At 38.5% G+C, this 24,423-nt stretch overlaps 2 protein-coding genes across 6 annotated transcripts in view; one reads left to right on the top strand and one right to left on the bottom strand.

Moving 5' to 3' along the window:
• Nucleotides 1–8,207: 8,207 nt before the first annotated feature.
• emc10 (ER membrane protein complex subunit 10) lies at nucleotides 8,208–12,587 on the bottom strand. 2 transcript variants are annotated; one of them, XM_051106891.1, is made up of 8 exons: nucleotides 12,430–12,587; nucleotides 12,187–12,253; nucleotides 11,989–12,101; nucleotides 11,751–11,864; nucleotides 10,555–10,739; nucleotides 9,760–9,853; nucleotides 9,100–9,202; nucleotides 8,208–8,511 (listed from the first exon to the last, which is right to left on the bottom strand). In XM_051106891.1, exons 1-7 carry the CDS (start codon nucleotides 12,523–12,525, stop codon nucleotides 9,116–9,118), a joined length of 756 nt encoding a protein of 251 aa, XP_050962848.1. In that variant the 5' UTR covers nucleotides 12,526–12,587; the 3' UTR covers nucleotides 8,208–8,511; nucleotides 9,100–9,115. The 2 variants fall into 2 exon arrangements, with proteins under 2 accessions (XP_050962848.1, XP_050962847.1); XM_051106890.1 differs by lacking the exon at nucleotides 9,100–9,202.
• Nucleotides 12,588–20,910: 8,323 nt separating this feature from the next.
• The window catches only part of mybpc2a (myosin binding protein Ca), a 40,828-nt gene continuing 37,315 nt past the window's right edge, over nucleotides 20,911–24,423 (top strand). For 3 of the 4 annotated variants that reach the window (XM_051106218.1, XM_051106217.1, XM_051106216.1), the window contains exon 1: nucleotides 20,912–21,028. In XM_051106218.1, coding sequence (XP_050962175.1) covers nucleotides 21,007–21,028 — 22 coding nt within the window. In that variant the 5' untranslated portion in view covers nucleotides 20,912–21,006. Of the gene's footprint in view, nucleotides 21,029–24,423 lie in introns of all 4 variants that reach the window. The other variant, XM_051106215.1, reaches the window with a different exon arrangement.

The raw sequence follows: 24,423 nt of genomic DNA, 5'->3' as shown, positions 1-24,423 counted from the left end.
TTACTGTCACGTCTGAAGGACATCTTCACACGCAACCCAAGGCATTTTTGTTTATGTTGTGGGAAATGTTATGTATCCACAGCAACTTTGATACAGAGGTATCAGAACTTTGCAAATGGATCAGAAGGGTGTCATAGGGAGCTGAAGATTTACATTAATCTTCCTTCCAAAACACCTTGATTGAATGATTTACAGAAATTGTGATTAGTTGCAGCCAGGGGACTTAGAACAGTCCGTGTGGAAAACGCACCAATCGGAGGCGCTTAGATTAGTCAGCACGGAAAACGGACCATTCTGAGGCGCTTAGATTAGTCAGCCCCGGAAAATGCACCAATCGGAGACGCTTAGATCAGTCAGCACGGAAAATGCACCAATCGGAGACGCTTAGATTAGTCAGCCTGGAAAATGCACCAATCGGAGACGCTTAGATCAGTCAGCACGGAAAATGCACCAATCGGAGACGCTTAGATTAGTCAGCCTGGAAAATGCACCAATCGGAGACGCTTAGATCAGTCAGCACGGAAAATGCACCAATCGGAGACGCTTAAGATTAGTCAGCCCCGGAAAATGCACCAATCGGAGACGCTTAGATCAGTCAGCACGGAAAATGCACCAATCGGAGATGCTTAAGATTAGTCAGCACGGAAAACGCACCAATCGGAGGCACTTAGATCAGTCAGCGTGAAAAATGCACCAATCGGAGGCACTTAGATTAGTCAGCCCCGGAAAAAACACCAATCGGAGGTGCTTAGATTAGTCAGCGTGGAAATCACACCAATCAGAGACGTTTAGATTAGTCAGCACGGAAAAAACGCCAATCGGAGGTGCTTAGATCAGTCAGTGCGGAAAACGCACCAATATGAGGCACTTAGATTAGTCAGCACGGAAAACGGACCATTCAGAGGCGCTTAGATTAGTCAGCCCCGGAAAAAACACCAATCGGAGGTGCTTAGATTAGTCAGCGTGGAAAACACACCAATCAGAGACGCTTAGATTAGTCAGCACGGAAAAAACGGCAATCGGAGGTGCTTAGATCAGTCAGTGCGGAAAACGCACCAATATGAGGCACTTAGATTAGTCAGCACGGAAAACGGACCATTCGGAGGTGCTTAGATCAGTCAGCACGGAAAACACACCAATCGGAGACGCTTAGATTAGTCAGCACAGAAAATGCACCAATCGGAGACGCTTAGATTAGTCAGCACAGAAAATGCACCAATCGGAGACGCTTAGATCAGTCAGCACGGAAAACGCACCAGTCTTGTGCATTTTGACCCTGTTTGCAGCAAACCTTAGCTCATGATGCCTCCCAAAATGATATAGCACCTTTTCATAGTTTCTTTATCAAAGGACGGATCATAAAAACAGCAAAGCTGTACTAATCTGTGGTGGATCCACTGACCATTATCACTCAGTAATGAGAGACAATTCTTCATCTCAAAGCTCTGAGTGTTAAACTACATGGTACTTCTTTAATGCTTGAAAGCAGACTGCCGATTATGTAAGTATCTGGCCTGTCTTCATTCCTGATAAATGAGACAGGTGTATTCCTCGTCCCTCAGCCACTCATTCTTTTCACACTCTTCCTCTTAGCACCTCTGTTCTCTCTTTATCATTGTAATGAGAAACAGCTTCCCTTCCACAGACCACTCTGTTTCATTAGCTCCTTGCACTTTGAAGACTTGTAAGCTAGGCAGTGGAATTTTAATAGGTGGCAACTGTATGCTAAGTTTAGCTAAAATAGAGAGCATTGTGTGGGTATGTGAATGTATAGGACGTTTCAGGAGACACCCTAACCATACCTCCCTCTGAAATAGCATCGGCGGAATGACAATGATTTGTAGGCTAACTTGCACATAGGTTAACACTGTTTGTGTTCTAGTCTATTCTGCATAAATCAAGATAGACTATATATAATCTGCATTGCATTGTTGTTCAATGCTAGTTACCTATGATTTATGCAGAACAGATTGCTATATCATTGTGTAAATTATGCTCAGCGATAATAGTAATAAGAATAATAAAAAATTGACGAATGTAAAATATAATTTATATAATTTAATGTAGTTTTGTTATATTCAGAGTATATTAAATGTTAGTATACTTTATTATACTTATATAACATTATTATACTAAATATTATTATGTATTATTAAGTTAATATGGATACTGTCACACCCCTGGACTGTTTTGTATTGGTTTTTTCCTCATGTGCCCATATATGGTTGTTCCTGTTCCTGTCCTTGTTATCATCATTATTAGTTAATCACCATCACCTGTTTGTGTATCATTAGCCACCCTTCATAAGTTTGAGTTCAATGCTTTGTGTCCGGTCTTGTCAATAAGTATGTGTGTTCCTGTCTTCCTTTTGTGGATTTACCTGTGTGGATTATATTAAAGACTTTTCTTAGCATTTCATTGTCGTGTTGCGCCTTCCTCCTCACGTGTTGTGACAGAAGACGGGACCTTTAAAAAAGTAAGTGGCGTGCTACCCCGCTTTTTTTTTACTTAGCGTTTTTGTCAGTTTTGAATTTTCAGTTATGAATAACCCGGCCGTCCTCGTCCTCCTGCTGGAGCAGGGGGAATGCTCTCTTGAGGACCATGCCCCGAGAAAGCCTCGCTACCTTTGCCCACCATCGCCTCAGGACTCCACTCCTCCGGATGCACCTCGTCGCTTTGTCCCACAGGCTCCATTGGGCTCCTCCCTCCAGCTCCGCCTCAGTCCTCTGTCGCTCTGGCTCCGCCGTGGATCTCCGCCTCAGTCGCCTGAGCCTTGGACTCCACCTTGGCCCTCCGGATTCTTGGTGTCACCTGGCGTCTCCGCCTCAGGTTCCACCTCCACTTGCTCTGCCGCCGTGGGCCACCATCATGGCTGCGGCCTGGGTCTTGCCTGGGGCTCCTGCTCCAGGTCCCTTCTGTCTCCACCCTGGCGTCTTGCTCCGTCTGATCCGCCCTGGACCCTTCTGTCTCCACCCTGGCTCCTTCCGCTTTCTGATCTGCCCTGAACCCTTCTGTCTCCTCCTTGGCTCCTCCCTCTGTCGTCACCACCCTGGACTTTGTTTGTTACTTTGTCCTCCTCCCGGGAGTCCATCCACCCCCAGAGCCTCCTCCTACACTGATTTCCTGTTGTCATCCCACATCTACTCCTTTGTCCACCTCCTAAGTCCCCTCCGTCCATCCCTGTTTTTTTTTTCTCTACGGTGCAAGGTTGCGCCTTCCGGGAGGTGCATGTGCCCATATATGGTTGTTCCTGTTCCTGTCCTTGTTATCGTCATTATTAGTTAATCACTATCACCTGTTTGTGTATCATTAGCCACCCTTTATAAGTTGTTTGAGTTCAATGTTTTGTATCCAGTCTCATCAATGAGTATTTGTATTCCTGTTTTCTTTTTGTGGATTTACCTGTGTGGATTATATTAAAGACTTTTCGTTGCATTTCATCGTCGTGTTGTGCCTTCCTCCTCATGTGTTTTGACGGATACATTCATATGAATATATCACATTTGATATTACACTTGTGATATTAGTAATATTAATATTATTAACAACACACACACACACACACACACATATATATATATATATATATATATATATATAGATAATTACTATGTATTAGTGTTGTCAAACGATTAATCACGATTAATCACATCCTTAATAAGTCTTTGTTTATATATATGTGTGTGTACTGTGTATATTTATTATGTATATATAAATACACACACATGCATGTATATATTTAAGAAAAAAATTTTTATTTTTTAAAATTATATAATATAAATATATGAATATAAATATATACATGTAAATATTTTTTTAAATATGTACTGTATATGTGTGTATTTATATAGGCCTATACATAAGTATACACAGTATACACACATATATTATGGAAACAAAAATGTTATTTTGGATGATTAATCATGAATAATCGTTTGACAGCACTGTATTATTAGTCTGTTCTACACAAATCACAAGTACTTATATAGCATATTAAATTATATAAATGTATTATTATATCACTGACCACTTGACCAATGTCAATGTCATGTAAACACAAGCTCAGAATACTTTAAAATCACACTGGCATCCCTGGCAGGTGTGCTCCGAGTAACATGTAGTCATGGCAACGCAACTGGTCACATTGTTCCAGGATGAGAGATTTACGACTGTCCACTGACAAAGGTTTCTGTTTCCTTTTCCTGCAACATGTATGTGCTGCAGTCTCATATGTCATGCAATTCCTTTTTTGGACACGAATGCAGTGGATTTGGTTTGAAAATTAGATGTCAGCAAAGATTGCGCAAGTGACACACACCATGTATCTCCTGCAAACAGATACAGCAACAAAATTTTAGTCAAAATTTGCAGATGTTTGGTATCTTAAATAAAACACTAATTCAGTAAAACTAGCATGTCAAATTGTGTTTGTTTCTCTTATTTTGTGTCTTTCTGTGTGTGCTCAGAAAAAGACAGCGTCAGACGAAGACTGAAAGACTGAGTGAGAAAGAAATCCACCTACCATGGCACACACACCACTGTTCTGTCTCAGTTTCAGCCATGTGCTTCTTGGTATCCACACATTCATCAGAGCTGCGATGATAGTTCTACACTGAATGGAATCCCCATGTTAAGAAATTCAGAGTTACCCAATACCAAAAAAATACAGAGGGATGAACTTTGTAAAGTCAGATACACTTTTTTACTTCTCATTAGCTTAACACATCTAAAGCTGTAGAAACAAATCAACATCTCCTGCTGCACGGCCCTTTGACCTGGTACATTTTAGCCCACCAGAGCTGTTTACAGAGGCCTGTAAGCACAAAGCTGCCAGACCTTTGCATACCAGCAGATCCTTTTACTTCCAAATTCATTCAAGCTCTCTCCTCCTTGCTTTAGAGTTTAACTGTGACATTGACTTTGGCCTGAAGAGACAGAGACCAACAGTGATTGATTGAGGTCATTGACTTGTAGATGTCCTGCTCCATGGGACTACAAAATCTTTCAGAGAACACGGGTGGGTGGTGTAGTTGAGGGTTTAGAGAAACACGATAGATTGTTGTCGGCGCTGAGCCTCGTAAGATCCAGATTTACCACACACTGCCAAAGTTACACATGAACGGACCCCAAGACAAACAGACACACAAGCTGAGAATGACCGACAGCTGACAAAGATAGCCACAGGTCTGCGGGAGTCGTTCTAGAACATTCTCTCCCCAAGTTCTCGTCTGTTTACAGCATACAAACTAATAGCTGCATGATTAGCAACGTCTTAGGAAATAGGATGGGTAAAATCTCGAAAAGCCATGTCTGTCAAAGGTCAAGCTTTGATGATTAATCTCAACCAACTGTGTCCATGAGCTGCTTTTATCTGAATCTCAATGTAAAAAAAAGTTTCGTATCAACCTTATTTTTCAGTGCGGAAGTAAGCCGTTTTCTGTGAATTTGCAAAAAGAATAGAGGGATTGCACTTAAGTCACCGTTTGCTCAGTTACACGGATGCTTGGCCATATTGGCAATACTCAGATGTAAACAACAGCATGGATTGCACGGTTAATGTGCAAATATGCTGTTTGGCTAATTTATGCTGTCTAAACCACGAAAAATGTGGTAATAGGTGGTAAAGCTACGTACAAGCAGTTCACCTACATGACTGGAAATGATAAGAACAAACACGAACGTTGTCAAGATTCTTGCCCTGGAAATCCTGGTTCAGTGTGGCCAACCACAAACACATTTTGCTCCTCAGATGTTTTTTTGCACTCTTCTCCTTGATTTGTCATAACGTTTGGCAGTCTATAGTACTCCAGATGTGTTTACCGCTCCGGCTGATTAGTACAGCCCAAAATATGACAATAATTGACCATTTTCAGCAGCAACGATCAGCAAAATATGCAAGTTCAGTGCCACCAATATGGCCAATTGATGACACGTTGTGAAAACACTCTATAGAGGGTTTGCATTCAAGAAGGTTTGGTCAGTTACCCGGATGCGTGGCCATATTGGTCATACTCAGATGTAAAAAACAGCATGAATTGCACAGATAATGTACTACTGAATAGGTTGTCCTGTTAATTTTCATTGTCTAAACCATGGAGAAAAAAAACCTGTGGAAGCTGCTAACACTGCTGGAAAAAAAAAAAAACAGCTAAAACCAGACTGAGCTGGTTGGTTGGTTTTAGCTGGTCATCCAGCCTAGTCTTAGCTGGTCAGCAGGCTGGTTTTAGAGGGTATTTGGCCACTTTCTTAGCTGGTCAGACTGGGTGACCAGCTGGAACAACTAGCTAAAACCAGCTTGACCAGCCAGGCCTGGGAGACCAGCTAAAACCAGCTACTGCCACCTTAAACCAGCTAAGACCAACCAACCAGCTTGGGCTGGTTTTAGCTGTTTTTTTTTCAGCACGGAAATCATATAGAGAACGACATAGCAAGCAGGAAAGGGCACAATATTTTGCCAAACTGAAGTTAATAGGTGGTAAAGATACAAGTGGTAAGGCTTAAGATATTAGCCTAATATTTCACCTACCTGACCGGGAATGATAAGAACAAACACGAATGATGTCAAGATTCTTGCCTTGGAAATCCTGGTTCAGTGTGGCCAACCACAAACACATTTTGCTCCTCGGATGTTTTTTTGCACTCTTCTCCTTGAGATGTTATAACTGTTGGCAGTCTATAGTACTCCAAATGTTTTTCCAGGTCCGATTGATTAGTACAGCCCAAAACATGACAATAATTGACATTTTCAGCAGCAATAAGCAAAATATGCAGGTTTTAGTTAGGTTCAGTGGCATTGTTTACATTCGGTGCTGCCAATATGGTCGATTGATGACGAGTCCTGACTCACTTCATATGAAAGTGCAGTAAACGGTAAAACTGTTTGCACTTCAAACTCGTGTGTTCATCATGAAGTTAATACATTAAAATAATATAACAAGACAGTCTGCAATATTAAGGAGCAAAACCAGCTGTTTTGTACGAAATAGCTGGACACTGATGAGAAGCTCGTACATTAAGTTTACAAAGGCCCGTGTCTGCTCTTACGAGAAACATAGGGCGAATAAAGCCCATTAAATACTAATTATACTAAATCATTTTTTAAAGTCAAACTAATTTTAACTGAAATAAGAACCTACCTTCCAATTTAAGCTGTCCCACTCTTTTCTATTTGAATGTATTTTAAAACGTTACCTATTCCAGTGATAGTAAAGCTGAATTTTCAGCATCGTTATTCCAGTCACTCCAGTGCCACATGATCATTCAGAAACCATTCTAATATGTTGGTTTACTGCTCAAAAAACATTTCTTATTATTATCTTTGTTGAAAACAGTTGTGCTGCTCAATATTTTTGTGGAAACAGTGACACATTGTTTCCAGGATTCTTTGATAAATACAAAGTTCGAATAACCAGCACTTACGAAATAGAACATCTTTTGTAACAAAATACCTAGTCACTTTAGATCAATGCAATGCATCCTTGCTGAAGAAAAATATTAATTTCTTTAAAAACATGAAGAGTTCAGATGCAAAACCAGCTAAAAACCATCTTGGTCAAAAATGAGATAATGATACTGAGTGAATGCTCCTAAATTCCAGCCTCAGCCCAATCAGAAGAAGCAGTACTTATATAGAAACCTATACAAAGTAGCCAGAAAAAAAAATGCTAATTTTAAAGAAATACGTCAGATGGATTTAGGGGCTTTTGCATCTGAACTCTTCACATACACGTACAATGTTTAGGCTATGTGACTGTAACAATACGCATTTTAATGTTTGATCTGATTTATTACCTAGCCCCTTTGACTTACATTCTAAGTATAATACTGTCAGCTGGATTGTTGTTTGTTTTTACAACTTAATCTACTGTCTTAATAACGAAATCAAAATACTTCAGTAAATCCAAGAGAGCTTAACAAGTCATTTTTGCAGGAATATTTTAGTTTATTTAGGGATGAGCTTATACCACATCTATGATGAACAGATATTTGGTTTACAGTAAATGACTAGTTATTTATGGCATCAAGGTGCAGAGAGGAGTGGTATTACCAGCATCAACATGATTCCAAACAAACTAGCTCAAATGGCACTGGGTGAGGAAACAAGACTAGGATCAACAGACAAGAGCATGTAGAGATCACCTGTTTCAAAATGCCTGTATTAATAATATGAATAGCATCACTTGTAGTAAAAAAAAACACGCTGACAATTTCAACGGTCGTCAAACTATTTTATTAAATCAGTAGTAAAAACGCAATTCAAGAATGCAGTTATAAGTTAAACTTTTCCATCATTATCTCTCTAGAACGTTCCTTCGTTTGTAAATGTATGTCATTATGCGTGTCAATGAACTCAAAATCTGCTTTAAATTATTATGTACAACACAGGAGTTTTTGTTGCCACGGGAATCATCGTCCTCCGCCATTGGCCGCCCCACCTCCGGCTCCGCCTCCAGACTGATCCTGAGCTCCAGACATCATCAGGAAAAGAACGAGAGGGACAATATACATCCACTGGTGATGAAAGAGAAAAGAAAAACACAACAGAAAGCTTTAACAAATTTGTGAACGGTTTAAAATGCAACATGATGGTTCCTCTCCAGAGTCAATGATTAGGTGCAGGACAATTACAGGCCATTGAATTAATTGGTTTTCCCAAGCAAATCATTTTCAGTTTCATCCTTCCTTGCTCTCTCTTTGTCCGACCTCCACCACTTACTGCTTCTTACAAATGACTTTCCACTGGGAGGGAGAAATCAGGAGAAATGAGACTGAAAAAACAGGACAGAGTGAAGCAAGCAGCGTGGGTCATGAACATCTCTGAGCTTGAGACTAAAATTACCGGCCAACCTGATTGTGAGGCCAAAAGGCCCTATTTAATCAAAACACCACTGATTTGGTCATGACCCAGCAGGAAACGTACACAGAAAAGCACAAGGACGCACACAAACAACTGAACACCAAGCTGAAACAAAGGAAGGATCAGAGGATTTGAGTTTGTATGTATGTGGGTGCGTGTGCTGGCCCAGATACACACACAACATTGAGAAATGCAGCTGGAGTGACAGAGTAACCAAGTAGGCTAAAATGAGATTTCAGTACTTGAAATGAATGGAAATCAGCTCTGCTCTCTGGCGCCCCCTGGTGGGGTCTGTGCTGAACTGGTGGCCATGAGGAACACTGCACCTCCCAGAATCAAATACCACTGGAACACAGCACAGACCAGCACAAAGTCAACACAGACACAGCACAGTCACAGCATAGTGAATGCAGAACAGCCGACCACGACACACGGCGCTGGAGAATTAAGAGATCGGTCACAAAGAGGGACATTAGTAATGCTAGGCGTATTCAGCACTGTCTGGAACGGACCAGCAGCTTCAACACTGAGCACAGCAGCAAATGAAATAACGGTTAGCTCAAAAAAACAACACTCGAAAACATACAGTAACGGTCAGCTTAGGCAATGCAGTCCACTAGTTCCAAAACACAAACTGTTAAACAAACAAAAAAGCTAAGTTTAAAGAAACACAGTAGAGCAAAAACTATTAGCAGGAATAGAGGCCATTTGGAAAGGGAGTGGAATAAAGGATGAGAAGAGATTAATGTGATAATACAAAATGTTTTACACTTTTACTACCTAGACAGCTGGGGAAAATGATCACATTAATTAGTCAAATGCATACATAATAATTTGAATGAACTTAACAGAAAGCCAAAGTGAAAAATTACATGTCATTCTGAAAAAATAAAAATACTCACATATTTGGCAAAGAAGGATTTCTGCTCTTGTGGGTTTTTGCCTTTCTTTTCCATTTCCTGCTCCATCCTCTCAATGTAGGGTGCTGTTTCAGGTCTAAACCAGAGCCAGAAGAGACAAACTAATTTCTAAATGAGCCGATAATAAGATATGCAGGCAATGGAATTTGTGGGTGTAACATTTGCATAGTCTATTAAATATTTATCCAAGGCTGCAAGTGGTCAAATAATATAGCACACATTTTTCTCAATTTATTATGGGCCTCTACAAGCTTCCTGGGATTCCCCGATAAGGTAATAAGCTTTATAAATATTTACAGTTAGTTATAATAACAATCTTAATTAAAATGTTAAAAGGAAAAAGGAGGGCCTTGGAATACTATCAAAAAAAGTATCAGAGGTAGCAGTTTGAGAGTGTGCCTGTGTCTGGTATAAACTTACACTGTATAATAACGTGTACTACAACATAAACACTTCCTGTGTTCCCGTAAACCAAAAGGCTTTTTAAAAAAAAAAAAAAAAAAAAATTAAATGGTGTTTTATAGATTAAAAAAAAATTAAATTAATTCAGAATTTAAAAAAAATAAATTAATAAATAAAAATAACTTATATATATATATAATAGACTAATAGACAGTAACGTCCTGTGAGGGCTAGGTTTATGTGAAGGGTTTGGGTAGGGCTGATAGAAAATATAGTCTGTACAGTATAAAAACCATTATACCTATGGAAAGTCCTCATAAACCACATATGCAAGAAAGTGTGTATGTGTGTATGTGTGTTTTTGTGTACACTCACGGAGGTGCAGTGACTGGCGACACAACGCTTACTGTTGTGTTAAAGACTTCCAGGTCAACCTCATCCTCCACCTCTATCCCACGACATGACCCAGGGATTGTTACTATGGAAACGCCAATGACGTATCCGCTGACATCAGTGTGAAGCGTGATGACATCACTGAGGTGGGACTCCACTAGCGAGCACTTGGGAGAAAAGCAAGACAAGATTTATAGCTAAAATGTCAAACTTTAGTATTTATATAAGTAGTATGTATAAATATTTATATAATTTTGGGGTCGGGAATGTTTTCGAAAATCTTGTGCTCACCAAGGCTGCAAAGTACAGTAAAAACACCATTCTAACATGCTGATTTGGTCACCTTTTTTTTCCTTCTTCTTTTTATCATTATCAGTGTTATAAACAGGTGTGATGCTTAATATTTTTTGTGGAAACAATTTCAGGTTTCTTTTATGAACAGAAAGTTCAGAATAGCATTTATTTGAAATAGACATTTTCGTAACATTATAAATGTCTTTATTGACACTTTTTGTCATTATAATCTATTTTTGTCAGATGAAAGTATTAATTTCTTCTAAATAAATTCTTAGTGACCCAGAACTTCTGAACATTAGCATTATGTGTATATATATATACACATACATACAGTCAGGTCCATAAATATTGGGACATCGATACAATTCGATATAAAAAAAACTGTCTTCAGTTCCTGCTTGTTCCTGGGGCATTTTCCCTTCAGTTTTGTCTTCAGCAAGCAGGAACTGAAGACAGTTGCAGTAGAGGCCTGGCAGAGCATCACCAGGGATGAAACCCAGCGTCTGGTGAGGTCTATGCGTTCCAGACTTCAGGCTGTAATTGACTGCAAAGGATTTGCAACCAAGTATTAAAAAAGTGAAAGTTTGATTTATGATTATTATTCTGTCCCATTACTTTTGGTCCCTTAACAAGTGGGAGGCACATATGCAAACTGTTGTAATTCCTACACCGTTCACCTGATTTGGATGTAAATACCCTCAAATTAAAACTGACAGTCTGCAGTTAAAGCACATCTTGTTTGTTTCATTTCGAATCCATTGTGGTGGTGTATAGAGCCAAAAATGTTAGAATTGTGTCGATGTCCCAATATTTATGGACCTGACTGTATACATCCCTAATAAAATATATCTAATGTTGGTATTCGCAGGAGGTTGACTTACAGCTCTAACGAATGTAGTAAGGTAACCTTCAGACTGTCTCTCTGTCTGCCGATCCATCTGTAGAGAGACTCTAGGCACTCGAATCCTGTACAGACCATCAACTGCTGCCACATCCTGAAGGACACAGGTAGAGAAACCAATATTATACCAGAGAGACAGCAGACACGCTTTTAACATGAAATTCTTCCCCCTTTTAATCATAAATACCCTTGATTTCCCACAAGCTGCATCTTCTCACCTTCAGTGTATTCCTGTCTTTTTCAGAGAGCTGGTTTTGGGAGAGATACACACCGTTTTCTCTTCCACCCCTGAATTGCAGGGCACCACGAAGGCGAAATCTGGGGACATCATCTGAAACAAAGACAAGCAGTGACTAAAATGTAAAGAGGCACATTAATACACACACTAATTATTAATCAACTACATGAATACTCACCCACTTCAAATGAGTGCTCTAGTGGCACAGAGAATCCGCTAAAATCGGTGTCCACCGCATCTCCTGACTGGCAGGGGGAAAAAAACATTCACATTCAGTCAGTGTCATACATTCATCTGCATACAGACAGATCACACAGCAGCCTAGCTGCTAGCATGCTAACAAGCGCCCTACGCAAGACAGCAAACACACGTAAAATTCAAACCACGTGACTGTGAGATTTAAGAGATATATTCGTCTTACCCTTCGACCATTATTGCATTCGCCAGACTGTGTCCATAAAAGCGTTACAGTTGACAGGACGGACAGAATAAGCGACAAGACTCTTATCATGGCCATTTTGTCGCAAGCCTTGAAGGACTTTCCCTCTGTGGACCGGAAGTACGGCGTTTCAAAACAAAAGCCGCTGAAACGTGCTAATCAAAGCACACTTTTTTGTTTGTATTCACTAAACACGTTTGGCCCTGTTGTTCCTGACCTTGAAAATATGTTTTTCACGCTCATTTATCTCGAAGTGAGGCTCTCTACCTCATATTTGTGCTTTGTTTCTGTTAACCATTAGAATGAACTAGAGAAGCTTTGCCAGATTTCGGTGCAAAAACGAGTAACCCGCTCTGACAAAACAAGCCTGACATACACAACTCGCCTCGGCCAAAAAGAATATTTATACTTTAGTACTTTTTTTAGTCAGTAAAAAAGCTACAGCAAAACTACGACAAATGTAGGCACTTTTATGAACAAGCTCAAATGCGCTTATATCAAGCGGACATGGCAACACTGCTGTTTTTTTTCTTGTCCATTAGAGGGCGCGCCGCGCACTAGAGCGCAGTCACATTGAAGAGATGTTAAAATGTGCAGTTCTCTCGCCGGGCGCAGTGGCGTGCGCCTGTAATCCAAGCTACTGGGAGGCTGAGGCTGGCGGACCGCTTGAGCTCAGGGGTTCTGGGCTGCAGTGGACTATGCCGATCGGGTGTCCGCACTAAGTTCGGTATCGATATGGTGCTCCTGGGGGAGCTCGGGACCACCAGGTCGTCTAAGGAGGGGTGAACCGGCCCAGGTCGGAAACGGAGCAGGTCAAAGCCCCCGTGCCGATCAGTAGTGGGATCGCGCCTGTGAATAGACACTGCAGTGCAGCCTGAGTAATATAGCGGGACTCAGTCTTTTGTGATTTTCATCATGTTCTCATTTTAAGTTGGATTAAATTAATGTGTTAGCTTATAAATGTACTTTTTTATTTTACTTTTAATTTTATTTGGTGCATTAGTTAATCTTTTCTACTTCCAAAATTAAAAATATGCTGATAAATGCGTTTTATTTGCAATATTGCACAAAATTTGGGTTATTTTAATGCCATTATATTGGCCAGAAAAGAAGTGATGTACTGCCCCCTCTGTTTACGAAATTGAAATTACACCTGAATTTTGTGCAGCATGAATCACTGAACCAGTAGGAGTCGCTGCTCGCATTATTATTATTATTATTTTTTTATTCAGTTCATGAGAGGAATTTTTCTCCTCGGTTATAACTCATATTTAGAAGTCTTTTTTTTTTTTTTTTAAGATATTACTTTATGTCTGCAAAATCATGTGGTCCACTGTAAGCACAAGATGCATTTCCAAAAGACATTAATGGGAAAACTGGACAAAAACATTTTTGAAAAGCATAGAGAAGGTAACGTGAACGTTCAATAAGCATGTTCACCCAATTTACAGGGTTCTCTCTGTGTTACTGTGTTTTGGTTAACCTCATTATACCCGGGGCCAGTTGTTCAAAAAGTTTAATCTGGATCAGAATGATCTGGATTTGGAAATCCACCCTTTAGGGGCCAGAAGTAATCTGGTTGGATTTTGGCCATCGGACTGGATCAAATCTTGAAAATGAGTTGTTCAAAAGAAGAAAGGGATTCTGAATTAGGATTAGATCACAAATCTTGGTTTTGAGCTGGAATAAATCCTCAGTTTGTATTGTTCAAAACATTTTAGTAAAATTGGGATTCTTTTGATTAAAAAAAACAAAAAACAAAAAACAAAAAAAAACTGCATTATTCTGATCCTAGCAGAAGGGTGGATTTCAGAAACAAAAATGCAATAAAACTTTAAAACTGCTTCAAAAAATACAACATTTTAACATGTAATATATTCCCAAATCCCCAATATCAAACAAAAATATCTGTCAATATCAAACAAAAATATCTATATAATTTTAAGATTTTTTTAATCATTGATTGTAAACTACATTGACAATATCATCAGAGATGGATGAGTCAGAAGTTATTTGTCTAAATGCAATGCAAAATTAGAATGCAAAACATTGGCATTTTTTCCCCATCTCATTTTTTCCCCATCACTATGTCCCTTTAGGGGCTCCGTAGAGCACAGGTAATCCAGATTTGGAAATCTGAAAAAGTGTGTATCTGGATCAGGTTCATCCAATCCTATTTCGTTTAAGAAAAAAAAAAAAAAAAAAAAAAAAAAAGTAAGATGATAAGGTAACTACTTGATCCTGAATAGCAAAACATGGGATTTCCAAAACCAGATCATTCTGATCCAGATTAAACTTTTTGAACAACTGCCCCCGGCTGGGATCAGAACAATTTTATATATATATATATATTTTTTTAAAACAAAAGTATCCCAATTCTACTAAAACATTTTGAACAGCACAAACTGAGGATTTAATCCAGACCAAAACCAAGATTGGATTTTGTGATCTAATGCGAATTCAGAATTCTTTTTTTTTTTTTTTTTTGAACAAACCATTTTCAAGATTTGATCCAACCCGATGGCCAAAATCCGATCAAATTACTTCAAATCAACTGGCCCCTGTTGTCAAGGAAAGAATGTATGTAATGACATGAGTTGGACACTAGAGAGCGCTTTAGTTACACAGGAGAATGTGGCCATGTCCAAAACCAATGTAGAGCACAAGGCTCAAGTCATGTGAAATGATTGATGACAAGACTTTCACATTAATCTCAAATGACTGTCTCCAATCATATTATAATTCCAGGATTTTACTGTCAATATTAAGACGTTGAACGCACAGATTTTTTATTTTTAATTACCACAGATTTAAACATTTCCTATTAATTCTGTCTTGAAAATTTATATTTAATTTATTTTTTCCTCCTTTTCAAATACCTTTTTGTATTTTATTATCCAAATCTACCCCCGTCCAAAACTGTCTTTAACTCTGAAAATCCATCTTCTATATAATAATCCAACAAGGAGAAAAATAAACGTAAGCCGTTTCGATTTGTATATGTATTTAAATGCTTTTTTCTTTCTTTCTTTCTTTTTTTACAAAATTGCAACGCTCCCTCTGTTATGACGTAATTCTTTGATGGCCAACAATATTGCCGCTAAAAAACGTACTTCGTTACCAAAGAGGCGACATTGTCAGTCAAGACACTGAAAACCGTGCTTACGATATAAGGACGTGATGTATGGAGAAAACAAAGTAAGTTTAAGGTAATAATATGCAAAAAGTGCGAAAATATTACGTTGTGTGTATTTACAGCAATACCCTGCTGGAAAAAAAAAAGGTCTCCCAGCCTTGTCATAGCTGGTTTATTAGGCTGGTTTAAGAGGGGTTTGACCACTTTTTTAGCTGGTCAGACTGGTTTTTAGCTGGTCAGTGTTGGTCTTAGCTGGTCAGGCTGGTCGTCTCAGCTAGTTTAAGCTGGTCAGGCTGGACTTAGCTGGTTTTAGCTGGTCTTAGCTGGTCTCCCAGCCTGGTCATAGCTGGTTTATCAGCCTGGTTTAAGAGGGATTTGATCACTTTTTTAGCTGGTCAGACTGGTTTTTAGCTGGTTAGTATTGGTCTTTGCTGGTTTAAGATGGTCGGGCTGGTTTCAGCTGGTTTTAGATGGTCAGGCTGACTGGTTTTAGCTAGTTTAAGCTGGTCAGGCTGGACTTAGCTGGTTTTAGCTGGTCAGGCTGGTCTTAGCTGGTTTTAGCTTCTCAGACTGGTTTTAGCTGGTCTCCCAGCCTGGTCATAACTGGTTTATCAGGCTGGTTAAAGAGTGGTTTGACCACCTTTTTATCTGATCAGACCGTATTTTTGCTGGTCAGTGTTGGTCTTAACTAGTTTAAGCTGGTTGGGCTGGTCTCAGCTGGTTTTAGATGGTCAGGCTGGCTGGTTTTAGCTTGTTAGGCTGGTCTTAGCTGGTCAGGCTGGTTTTAGCTGGTCGTCCAGCCCGGTCATAGCTGGTCAGCAGGCTGGTTTAAGAGGGGTTTTAACAACTTTAGGCTGGGAGACCAGCTGGAATAACCAGCTAAAACCAGCTTGGCCAGGCTGGGAAACCTTTTTTTTCAGTGGGAAAAAAAGTTAGTCTGTTTAGTTCAAAAATGACATTTTCATGCATTGGTGGAAATAACAGGGTGGTGAAAATGTTTATGACTTTCCTGCTAAAAAAACAGCTAAAACCTAAGCTTGAAGGTTGGCTGGTCTTAGCTGGTTTAACTTGGAAGTAACTGGATTTAGCTGGTCTCCCCCTTGCCAAGCTGGTTTTAGCTAGTTGGCCACCTGGTCTCTCAGTCTGACCAGCTAACGAAGGGGTCAAAACCCATCTATAACCAGCCTGCTGATCAGCTATGACCAGGCTGGACGACCATCTAAAACCAGCCAACCAGCTTAGGCTGGTTTTAGCAGTTTCAGTACAGAAAACAACATGTTTGATAATCTAGTCACAGTGTCAAAAATTCAAATTTGATAGACTAGTCACAGTGTGGGAAATGTTTTAAGAGTTTATTTCCTAAAAGTCCACAGGGCCAGAAGTGGCCGTAGTTGAAAAAAGACCCTACTGTATAATATAATCATTTAGTAATGTTGTCCTTGTCCTCTGACAAAATGTTTTCCAGTTTAAGCCGTTACCGACATGACCAATGTTGTGTCTGCATAAATATTGCAGTGTTCACCAACCACCTGAGAACCTACTAATTTGCCTGAACATCTGTCATTGTAGTGAACCTGTAAGATAATAACTACATTGACAACAGTTCCAGAATGGACCATCAGGGCCACACGTTAATCAATAGCCTAGATCGATTACAATCAATTACAGTAGCACACAGTTGTCGTACTCCACAAGCTCATTTTGTTCTGTACTGTTCTGTTCCTATTGTACTGTAAATCAAAGTTAATGATTATCTTACACTCTTTCCCCCAATCAATAGTGTACCTATTTGCACCACTCAGTACGGGACCCACGGACCGTCATTAAGATCCAAGGCAGGAGGAAAACAAACACACGCACGCCCTTTCAATTACATTAATCAGATGACAGTGAGGTAAGTGATACAGCGTGGCGTATTGGCATTTCCATAACTGAACGCATAAGAGCGCCTGTATGATTAATAGACGGTTTCAGCAGAAGGGCTCGGGTTCTCCGTGCACTCATGCCATGTGATTTCCAAGACGTTCCTACTTTGAAATGAATATATACCTCTTCCATCTAGTCATTGCTGTCTGTCAGCACGCCTTCAGACAATACAGCCACACACTCCTGCTGGACTATAATTAGCCATCTCCTCACTGTAAAGGCATGCGTGCTACTAGTGCGTTGACATTTTATTACAAAGTGGTGTAACATTTTCTCCTTACATTTCATGATGAGACTCGTTCTGCTCTTATATGTTTTGACATATGATTTATATTTTCTTTACCAAGCACTTATTACGAGTAATTGAATCAAATAAATTAAGTTAGCACTCTATGAAGCATGAAGTATCTTGTTTCCTGCCTGTTGTCTTTAATATATCACTTTCCTTTCCACTGCATGTCTTGTGCTTGTACGTGCGTCTCCTCTGTCTCTTCTCCTCCTGTAATATTTCTCTTTTTTCCTTTTCTCCTTGACACCTGCCTCTCAAGTTGGACTTTCCATAAATAGCACGGTCTCTGCCCAGTCTTCTCTCCCCCAAATTAAAGTTCAAAAGAGCATTTATTGGTGTGTCAAGCTTAATAGAGCGTCACTGAACTCTGCACTTCAAGCATTCGCACCAGGGGCATGACTAAACTCTGATCTCCGCAGTTTTGCCTTTAAAGACATCTGTACACTATACACAGGGCGTTTTGTGGTCATTACGTTTCGCATTTGTACTCCACAGTCGCAGTGTTCATTTCACATTTTTGTTTTAGTCAGTTAACTTGGTCATTAGGGGTGTAATGGTACATATTCGTACTGAAATTTTTCTTTTGGTTCTTTTGGTTCGGTATGCATGTGTACAGAAGAAACACAGCATTTTTTTCCAGGAAATTCAAACAATAAATGCCGTTTTGACAGTCTTTGATGTGGCATGACAGATCGCTGTATAAACGCCTCGGAGAGCCGCTTCTGGGACACTTCAGAAACGTTTTGCGGCACTGGTATAAACACAAGCATTGACTAGAGTGGCCGTGTCGGAACCGTAATGCCCCGCAGACTCGTGCAGTGTAAATGGGGTCCGCGCAAGCGAATGCGATCATTCCTTCCTCTTTACTCCTAGTTTTAACGCAAAATAAACATGAATGAACACCTCTTGTCTTATGTAATCGCTCAATCAGTGTTTCAGCCACGGAAAGACGTCAATAAAACAGCTTCTAAACAAAATGTGACGTAGCATTTCATTTCCCTTAGGCAAGTCATCAGTGTCCACAGCTTGTTAGTTCGCTAGAGAAATGACGTCTACACTGTAAAAAAGTTTTCACCAGTTTCAACTTAAAAACTTAAACCAACTTATAAGTACAAGTAATGTCAACTCATAAGTTCAGTCAACTTAAAAGTACAAGTCATTTTAACTCATTTTATTGTTGTGAGTTGAAATGACTTGTAGTTGTAAGTTTATTTAACTTAACATGTTAAGGCAGCTGCTGAACTTAAGTTTTTAAGTTGAAACTGGTGAAAACTAGAGCATTTCGTGAAATATTAGATTATGTACTCATTATATTTTACTTTACCTGTTAGTCTTAATTATTTAATGCTTTTTTTTTAATTAATCTGTTATGAAACAAGTTATGACAGCCACTGTATAGCTGAATATATTTTAACAACAAATATAAATCTAATTTTTATAATTTATAAGTTATTTTAAAAACTTTTTTGCATTATGTGCAGTTTACATCTTTGCATGCATTTACTTTTTTTTTTTTTTTTTTACTTTTTTTTTTACAGTATTATTTTAATAAATAAATAGTAATTAAATTTTTGTTTGGGCTCTGTTGTTAATTGTAACCTTATAGTAATGTAGCTGAGATAGATTTTTTTCACCAAGAAAATTTTAATTATAACTGAATTTATTTAGAGAAAGAGCAACTTGTTCAGTAAACCACCGTTTAATTAAAAAATAAAAAATAAACCGAACCATGACGTCAAAACCTAAGTACTTACCGAACCATCATGTTTGTGTACCGTTACACCCCTATTGGTCATTATTTTGTTATATCATATTCATTTTAGTCAGTCTTTCGTAACGTTAATTAAACTTTGATGACAAAAATGACATTTTAGTTGATGAAAAGTGAAGTTGATGATAAAAGTTAATAACAGTTGTGCTGCTTAACATGTTTGTGGAAACTGTAATACTTTTTTCAGAATTCCTTAATGAATGGAAATTTTATAAGGACCGCAACATTCAACAAAAAAACTCTGTAGCTCACCCAAAAAAATTAAAATTCTGTGAATAATTACTCACCCTCATGTCACTCCAAACCTGTAAGGCCTTCGTTCATCTTCTTGACACAAATGAAGATATTTTTTATGAAATCCGAGAGCTTTCTGACTGTGCATAGACAGCATCACAACTGACATGTTCAAGGCCCAAAAAGGTAGTCAAGACATTGTTAAAATAATCCATTTGACATCAGTGGTTCAACCGTAATTTTATTAAGCTACGAGAATACTTTTTGTGTTCAGAGAAAACAAAAATAACAGCTTTATTCAACATTTTTTTCTTTCTCCAGGGTCAGAAAGCTGTTGGATTTCATCAAAAATATCTTAAAATTGTGTTCTGAAGATGAACAAAGGTCTTACGGGTTTGGAACGACATGAGGGTGAGTAATTAATGACAGAATGAATTTTCATTTTTGGGTGAACTATCCCTTAAGTTATGCTGACTAAATATCTCATTAGTTTTATATGTGTCGGCATATATATGTAACCCCTCGCCTAAGCACTTCAGTATAACTTCTTTCATTCACTATTTAGCGACTGTTTAGTTATTTGTAAAACACAGTCAGTGTGTGTCCCACGAAGATCTATGTGACTGACTACGGTTGTGAGCACTTATACTTGTTGAAAAGAAAGGAGTGGTTAGAGAGCTATAAGGTCAAAGGTCAGCCTGTCAAATGTAGTTAACCTCTGTCAGCATTTCAGCAGCCTGATTCTTTTCTTGACAAACCTTGCTTTAATTTTCCAGGGTAAGAATCACTTCATAGATGTCAATCACAGGAGTCAAGCAGCTCCATTGTAATGTGCTTCATACAGGCTGTCAGTATATCTACGAGTATATCATGCCATTAGCGAATATCCTGGTTCACAGCACACCTTAACAAGACAACCAATTAATATAGACACCCTGTTTGTTATAACGTTAAACTTTTTCACCCTTGTCTCTGTCTTTCGTCTGCTCGTCCTGTCCAAGTTGTGTTCCCTTAAGATCTCAAGTAACGCTCGTTCTGTCGCTCTCTCTCTCTCTCCCTGTATCGCTCTTTTCTCTCCTCGCCCACCCTTTCTCAAGGATGGGGACGACATGCTTGCCAAGGGAGGAGGGAATAAAAGGGATGAAAGATGAGTAAAGTGTGGGAGATAGAAAAGTCAGGGTGACCGACATATGACGAACCACCATGCCTGAACCGAAGAAGCCAGGTAAGCCTCTTCAAGTTCATTTTCAACATCGATTTTACATTTAACACTACGTTTTTTTAAATCATTATCACTATTTGTCATTTTACATGTCACGTTAATGTAAATGATGCTTTTATACTCTGAGTGTCTGTCCCATACCTAACATCCATAAAGACATCCATTTGTTCATAATTTCATCACTAGTTCACACTTTTTGTTATCTAACTACCTGTTATGGCTGAGAGATGTTGTTTTAGTAAGCGTAAATCATTGGTCTGAATGTTTTACTTGTTGTAAGGAGATGTTTAGATCGTCTCAGTTGTGACAGGTGCTGAAAGATAAATTTTATAGGTTGGGTTGGCAGCAGCAGGAGTGAGAGGTCAACTTTCAGTATGGGGTTTGGCAGTATAAACGACTAGACAGAAGATACCCAGTTTGAATTATGATTGTGATGATTACTTTAAGGCTGGAACAGAGTACACGACTTTTAAAATCGGAACGGATTTTAAAACACTAATTACCGAGGAAAACTGGGCGTAATGCACTACAACAACTGAGCGTAACACACTACCAGACTTTAAAGTTGCTCAGATCACAACAAACTCATGAAGTAACATGTGACTTGTTACTAGGAGACTCATGACAAATGAAAACAATATGTGTTCTAAAATTAGCTCGAAATATCAAACTTGTTTGATATCCTCCATCTGGATGGAATCATCATCTGAATCTGTGAAATATGAATTCTCAAAATCTGCCAGCTGGCTCTGACTTTTGGCAACTCCTCCAGACTGTAACTCTGGCAATGTTGTGTTTTTTATTCTTAATGAAACTCAAACTTAAATTATGTTTTGTCTGAGGTAAAATCACATTCCAAGAGGACTCAAATCTCATTATATGTGAATGCTCAGAGGATATCACATAAACCTGCAAGACTATGGTGTTTCGCCTGCAGGCATATTTTCTTAAAGTCCTTCATTCGACCACTCAATTCTCAATTGACCCTGCAGGTGCAATTCTAATCATTATGAAAATGAATCTATTGATTGAAGCAGTGCACAATTAAAAATCAATAGCACATCAAGTATGTTCCCTAAAGTATGAATGCTGATTTTGGAAGAGGGGTTAGTTCTGAACATACAGTATGATTTCATTTGCTGGCACAGATACAGAGGTGAAAGCTTTTCCTGCCACACCTTTTTATGGAGCTTTTAAAGGAGAGTGAATTGCAGGCATCGAAGTGTAACCAGCAGATGCAATCATTAGCATCAGATATCAGACGCTGGTGTCAAAGGATACCCGTGTTCAGCCGTGTAATGATGTTGTGAACTTGTGTATCTGACTGAGGCTCTAAAATATGACCGTCTTCATTTTCATCGCAAAATACATGTCTTCAGGCAGAACGAAATGACAGATTTGACAGACGAAAAATCTTCAGGTGAAAGAAGCACCGCTGTTAAGGGTAGAAAAGCAGATTTGGAGGGCAAAAAAGAAGTTGTCTTTCAAATCTAAGTCATCCTCGTAGAGAAGTCATTACTCCAGCGACAGCAGGATAATGAGCAAAACCGGCACTATGCCGTAATACCCTCAAAATGCATTTAATGTACAGGGAAGTAATTGTGGCACTAAGCTGCTTAATGGTGGATGCTGTTAAAGAAAACAGATCGGAATGTTTGTAATTACTGGAAATAGAACTGGAAATTTCAGATATTTAGAAGTAGAAAGAAACTGAACCATTTATGCTAAAAATATGCAAATAATTAAAAATAAAATATTTAAATTATTATTATTTTTATTTTAATTATTTGTTAAAATGACTAATTTATACAAATAATTTGACCAGTATAACATGACTAAACAGACAAATGCAGATACAAATGTAAAATCTATTGAACCCTGGATCACAAAATTAGTCTTAAGTAGCACCGGTGCATTTGTAGCAATAGCAATACATTGCATGGGTCGAAATGATTGGTTTTTCTTTTATGCCATAATCATTAGGATATTAAGTAAAGATCATGTTCCATGAAAATATTTTTGTAATTTCCTACCATAAATATATCAAAACTTTTTTGAGTAGTAATATGCATTGCAAAGAACTTTAATTCAACAACTTTAAAGGCCATTTTTTCAGTATTTAGATTTTTTGAACCCTCAGATTCCAGGTATTCAAATAGTTGTATCTCGGCCAAATTTTGCCAAATATTCTAACAAAGCATACATCAATAAAAAGCTTTCTAAAAGCTATTCAGCTTTTAGATAATGTGTATATTTCAATTGCATTTTTGGTCCAGGGTGACATTTGAACATTTAAAAAAAAATAGCAGTAGTTTTTATTTTATTTTTATTTATTATTATTTTATATTTAAATAACCCATAAAAATGTATACAGAGTATTGCAAACATGCATATTGGCAAATTTTCCTAGAAAAAAAGCAGATGTTTAAAAATAAAAGGAAGCTTTATTTTATTTTATTTTATTTTATTTTATTTTATTTTATTTTATTTTATTTTATTTTATGTCATGTCATGTCATGTCATGTCATGTCTGTTGCATTACACATTAAAGGATAAGTTCACTCCAGAATAAATATTTCCTGATAATTTACTCACCCTCATGTCATCCAAGATGTTCATGTCTTTTTTTTTCTTCAGTCGAAAAGAAATTAAGGTTTTTGAGGAAATCATTCCAGGATTTTTCTTCATATAACAGACCTCTCAGGAAATTTTAATTCTGGAGTGAACCAGTCTTTTAAACTGCTCTGTAATGTGACTAAATTCAGTATTCTGTTACCCTGATAGCACACGTACATCACAGAGACGTCTATTTGACGTCTGCATTTACGTCTGGAAGATGTATTTTTAGTGTGTTTGCTCATCTGCAATACGTCTATAGGACGTTTCCTGTCAGATGTCAAACAGACGTCTATTAGATGTCTTTAAGATGTTTATGATTTAGAATTTAGGTAAAACTGACATCTTACAGATGTTTGTACACAGCAGATGCTTTCCAGATCGAGTGATCTTTAACAGACATCTTGCAGACGTGCGTGTGCTATCTGGGTAAATACATCAGTTGGTTGTCATGGGCATGTATTTAGCAAACAAATGTCTCCTGAGAAACGACCCTTTCAAAAATCACAAGGTCATTTCAGTGTCTTTGGTCTTGTGTGACCATGCCTTCTTGAGATCTGCCTTGTGTCGGTTATGATTCAGTTTTTCCTTCTAACTCAGCCCCATGACTTCGTGTTAATCCCAGTCTAGGGGCATGACATAAGAGTGTCAAATTACTAGATCATTTCATTGGACCTGTTGCCTATCCTTCCGTCCCTCTTTCATTTTCTCATTTATCCTACCTTTACACTTCAGCCCACACACGAGGCCCCTCTTTGAGTTTATTGCTTTTTAAAGATCAC

Source organism: Labeo rohita, chromosome 3, assembly GCF_022985175.1.
Source record: "Labeo rohita strain BAU-BD-2019 chromosome 3, IGBB_LRoh.1.0, whole genome shotgun sequence".
Taxonomy (NCBI): domain Eukaryota; kingdom Metazoa; phylum Chordata; class Actinopteri; order Cypriniformes; family Cyprinidae; genus Labeo; species Labeo rohita.
The sequence above is the reverse complement of the archived record's forward strand: the minus strand, read 5'-3'. Positions and strand labels throughout refer to the sequence as shown.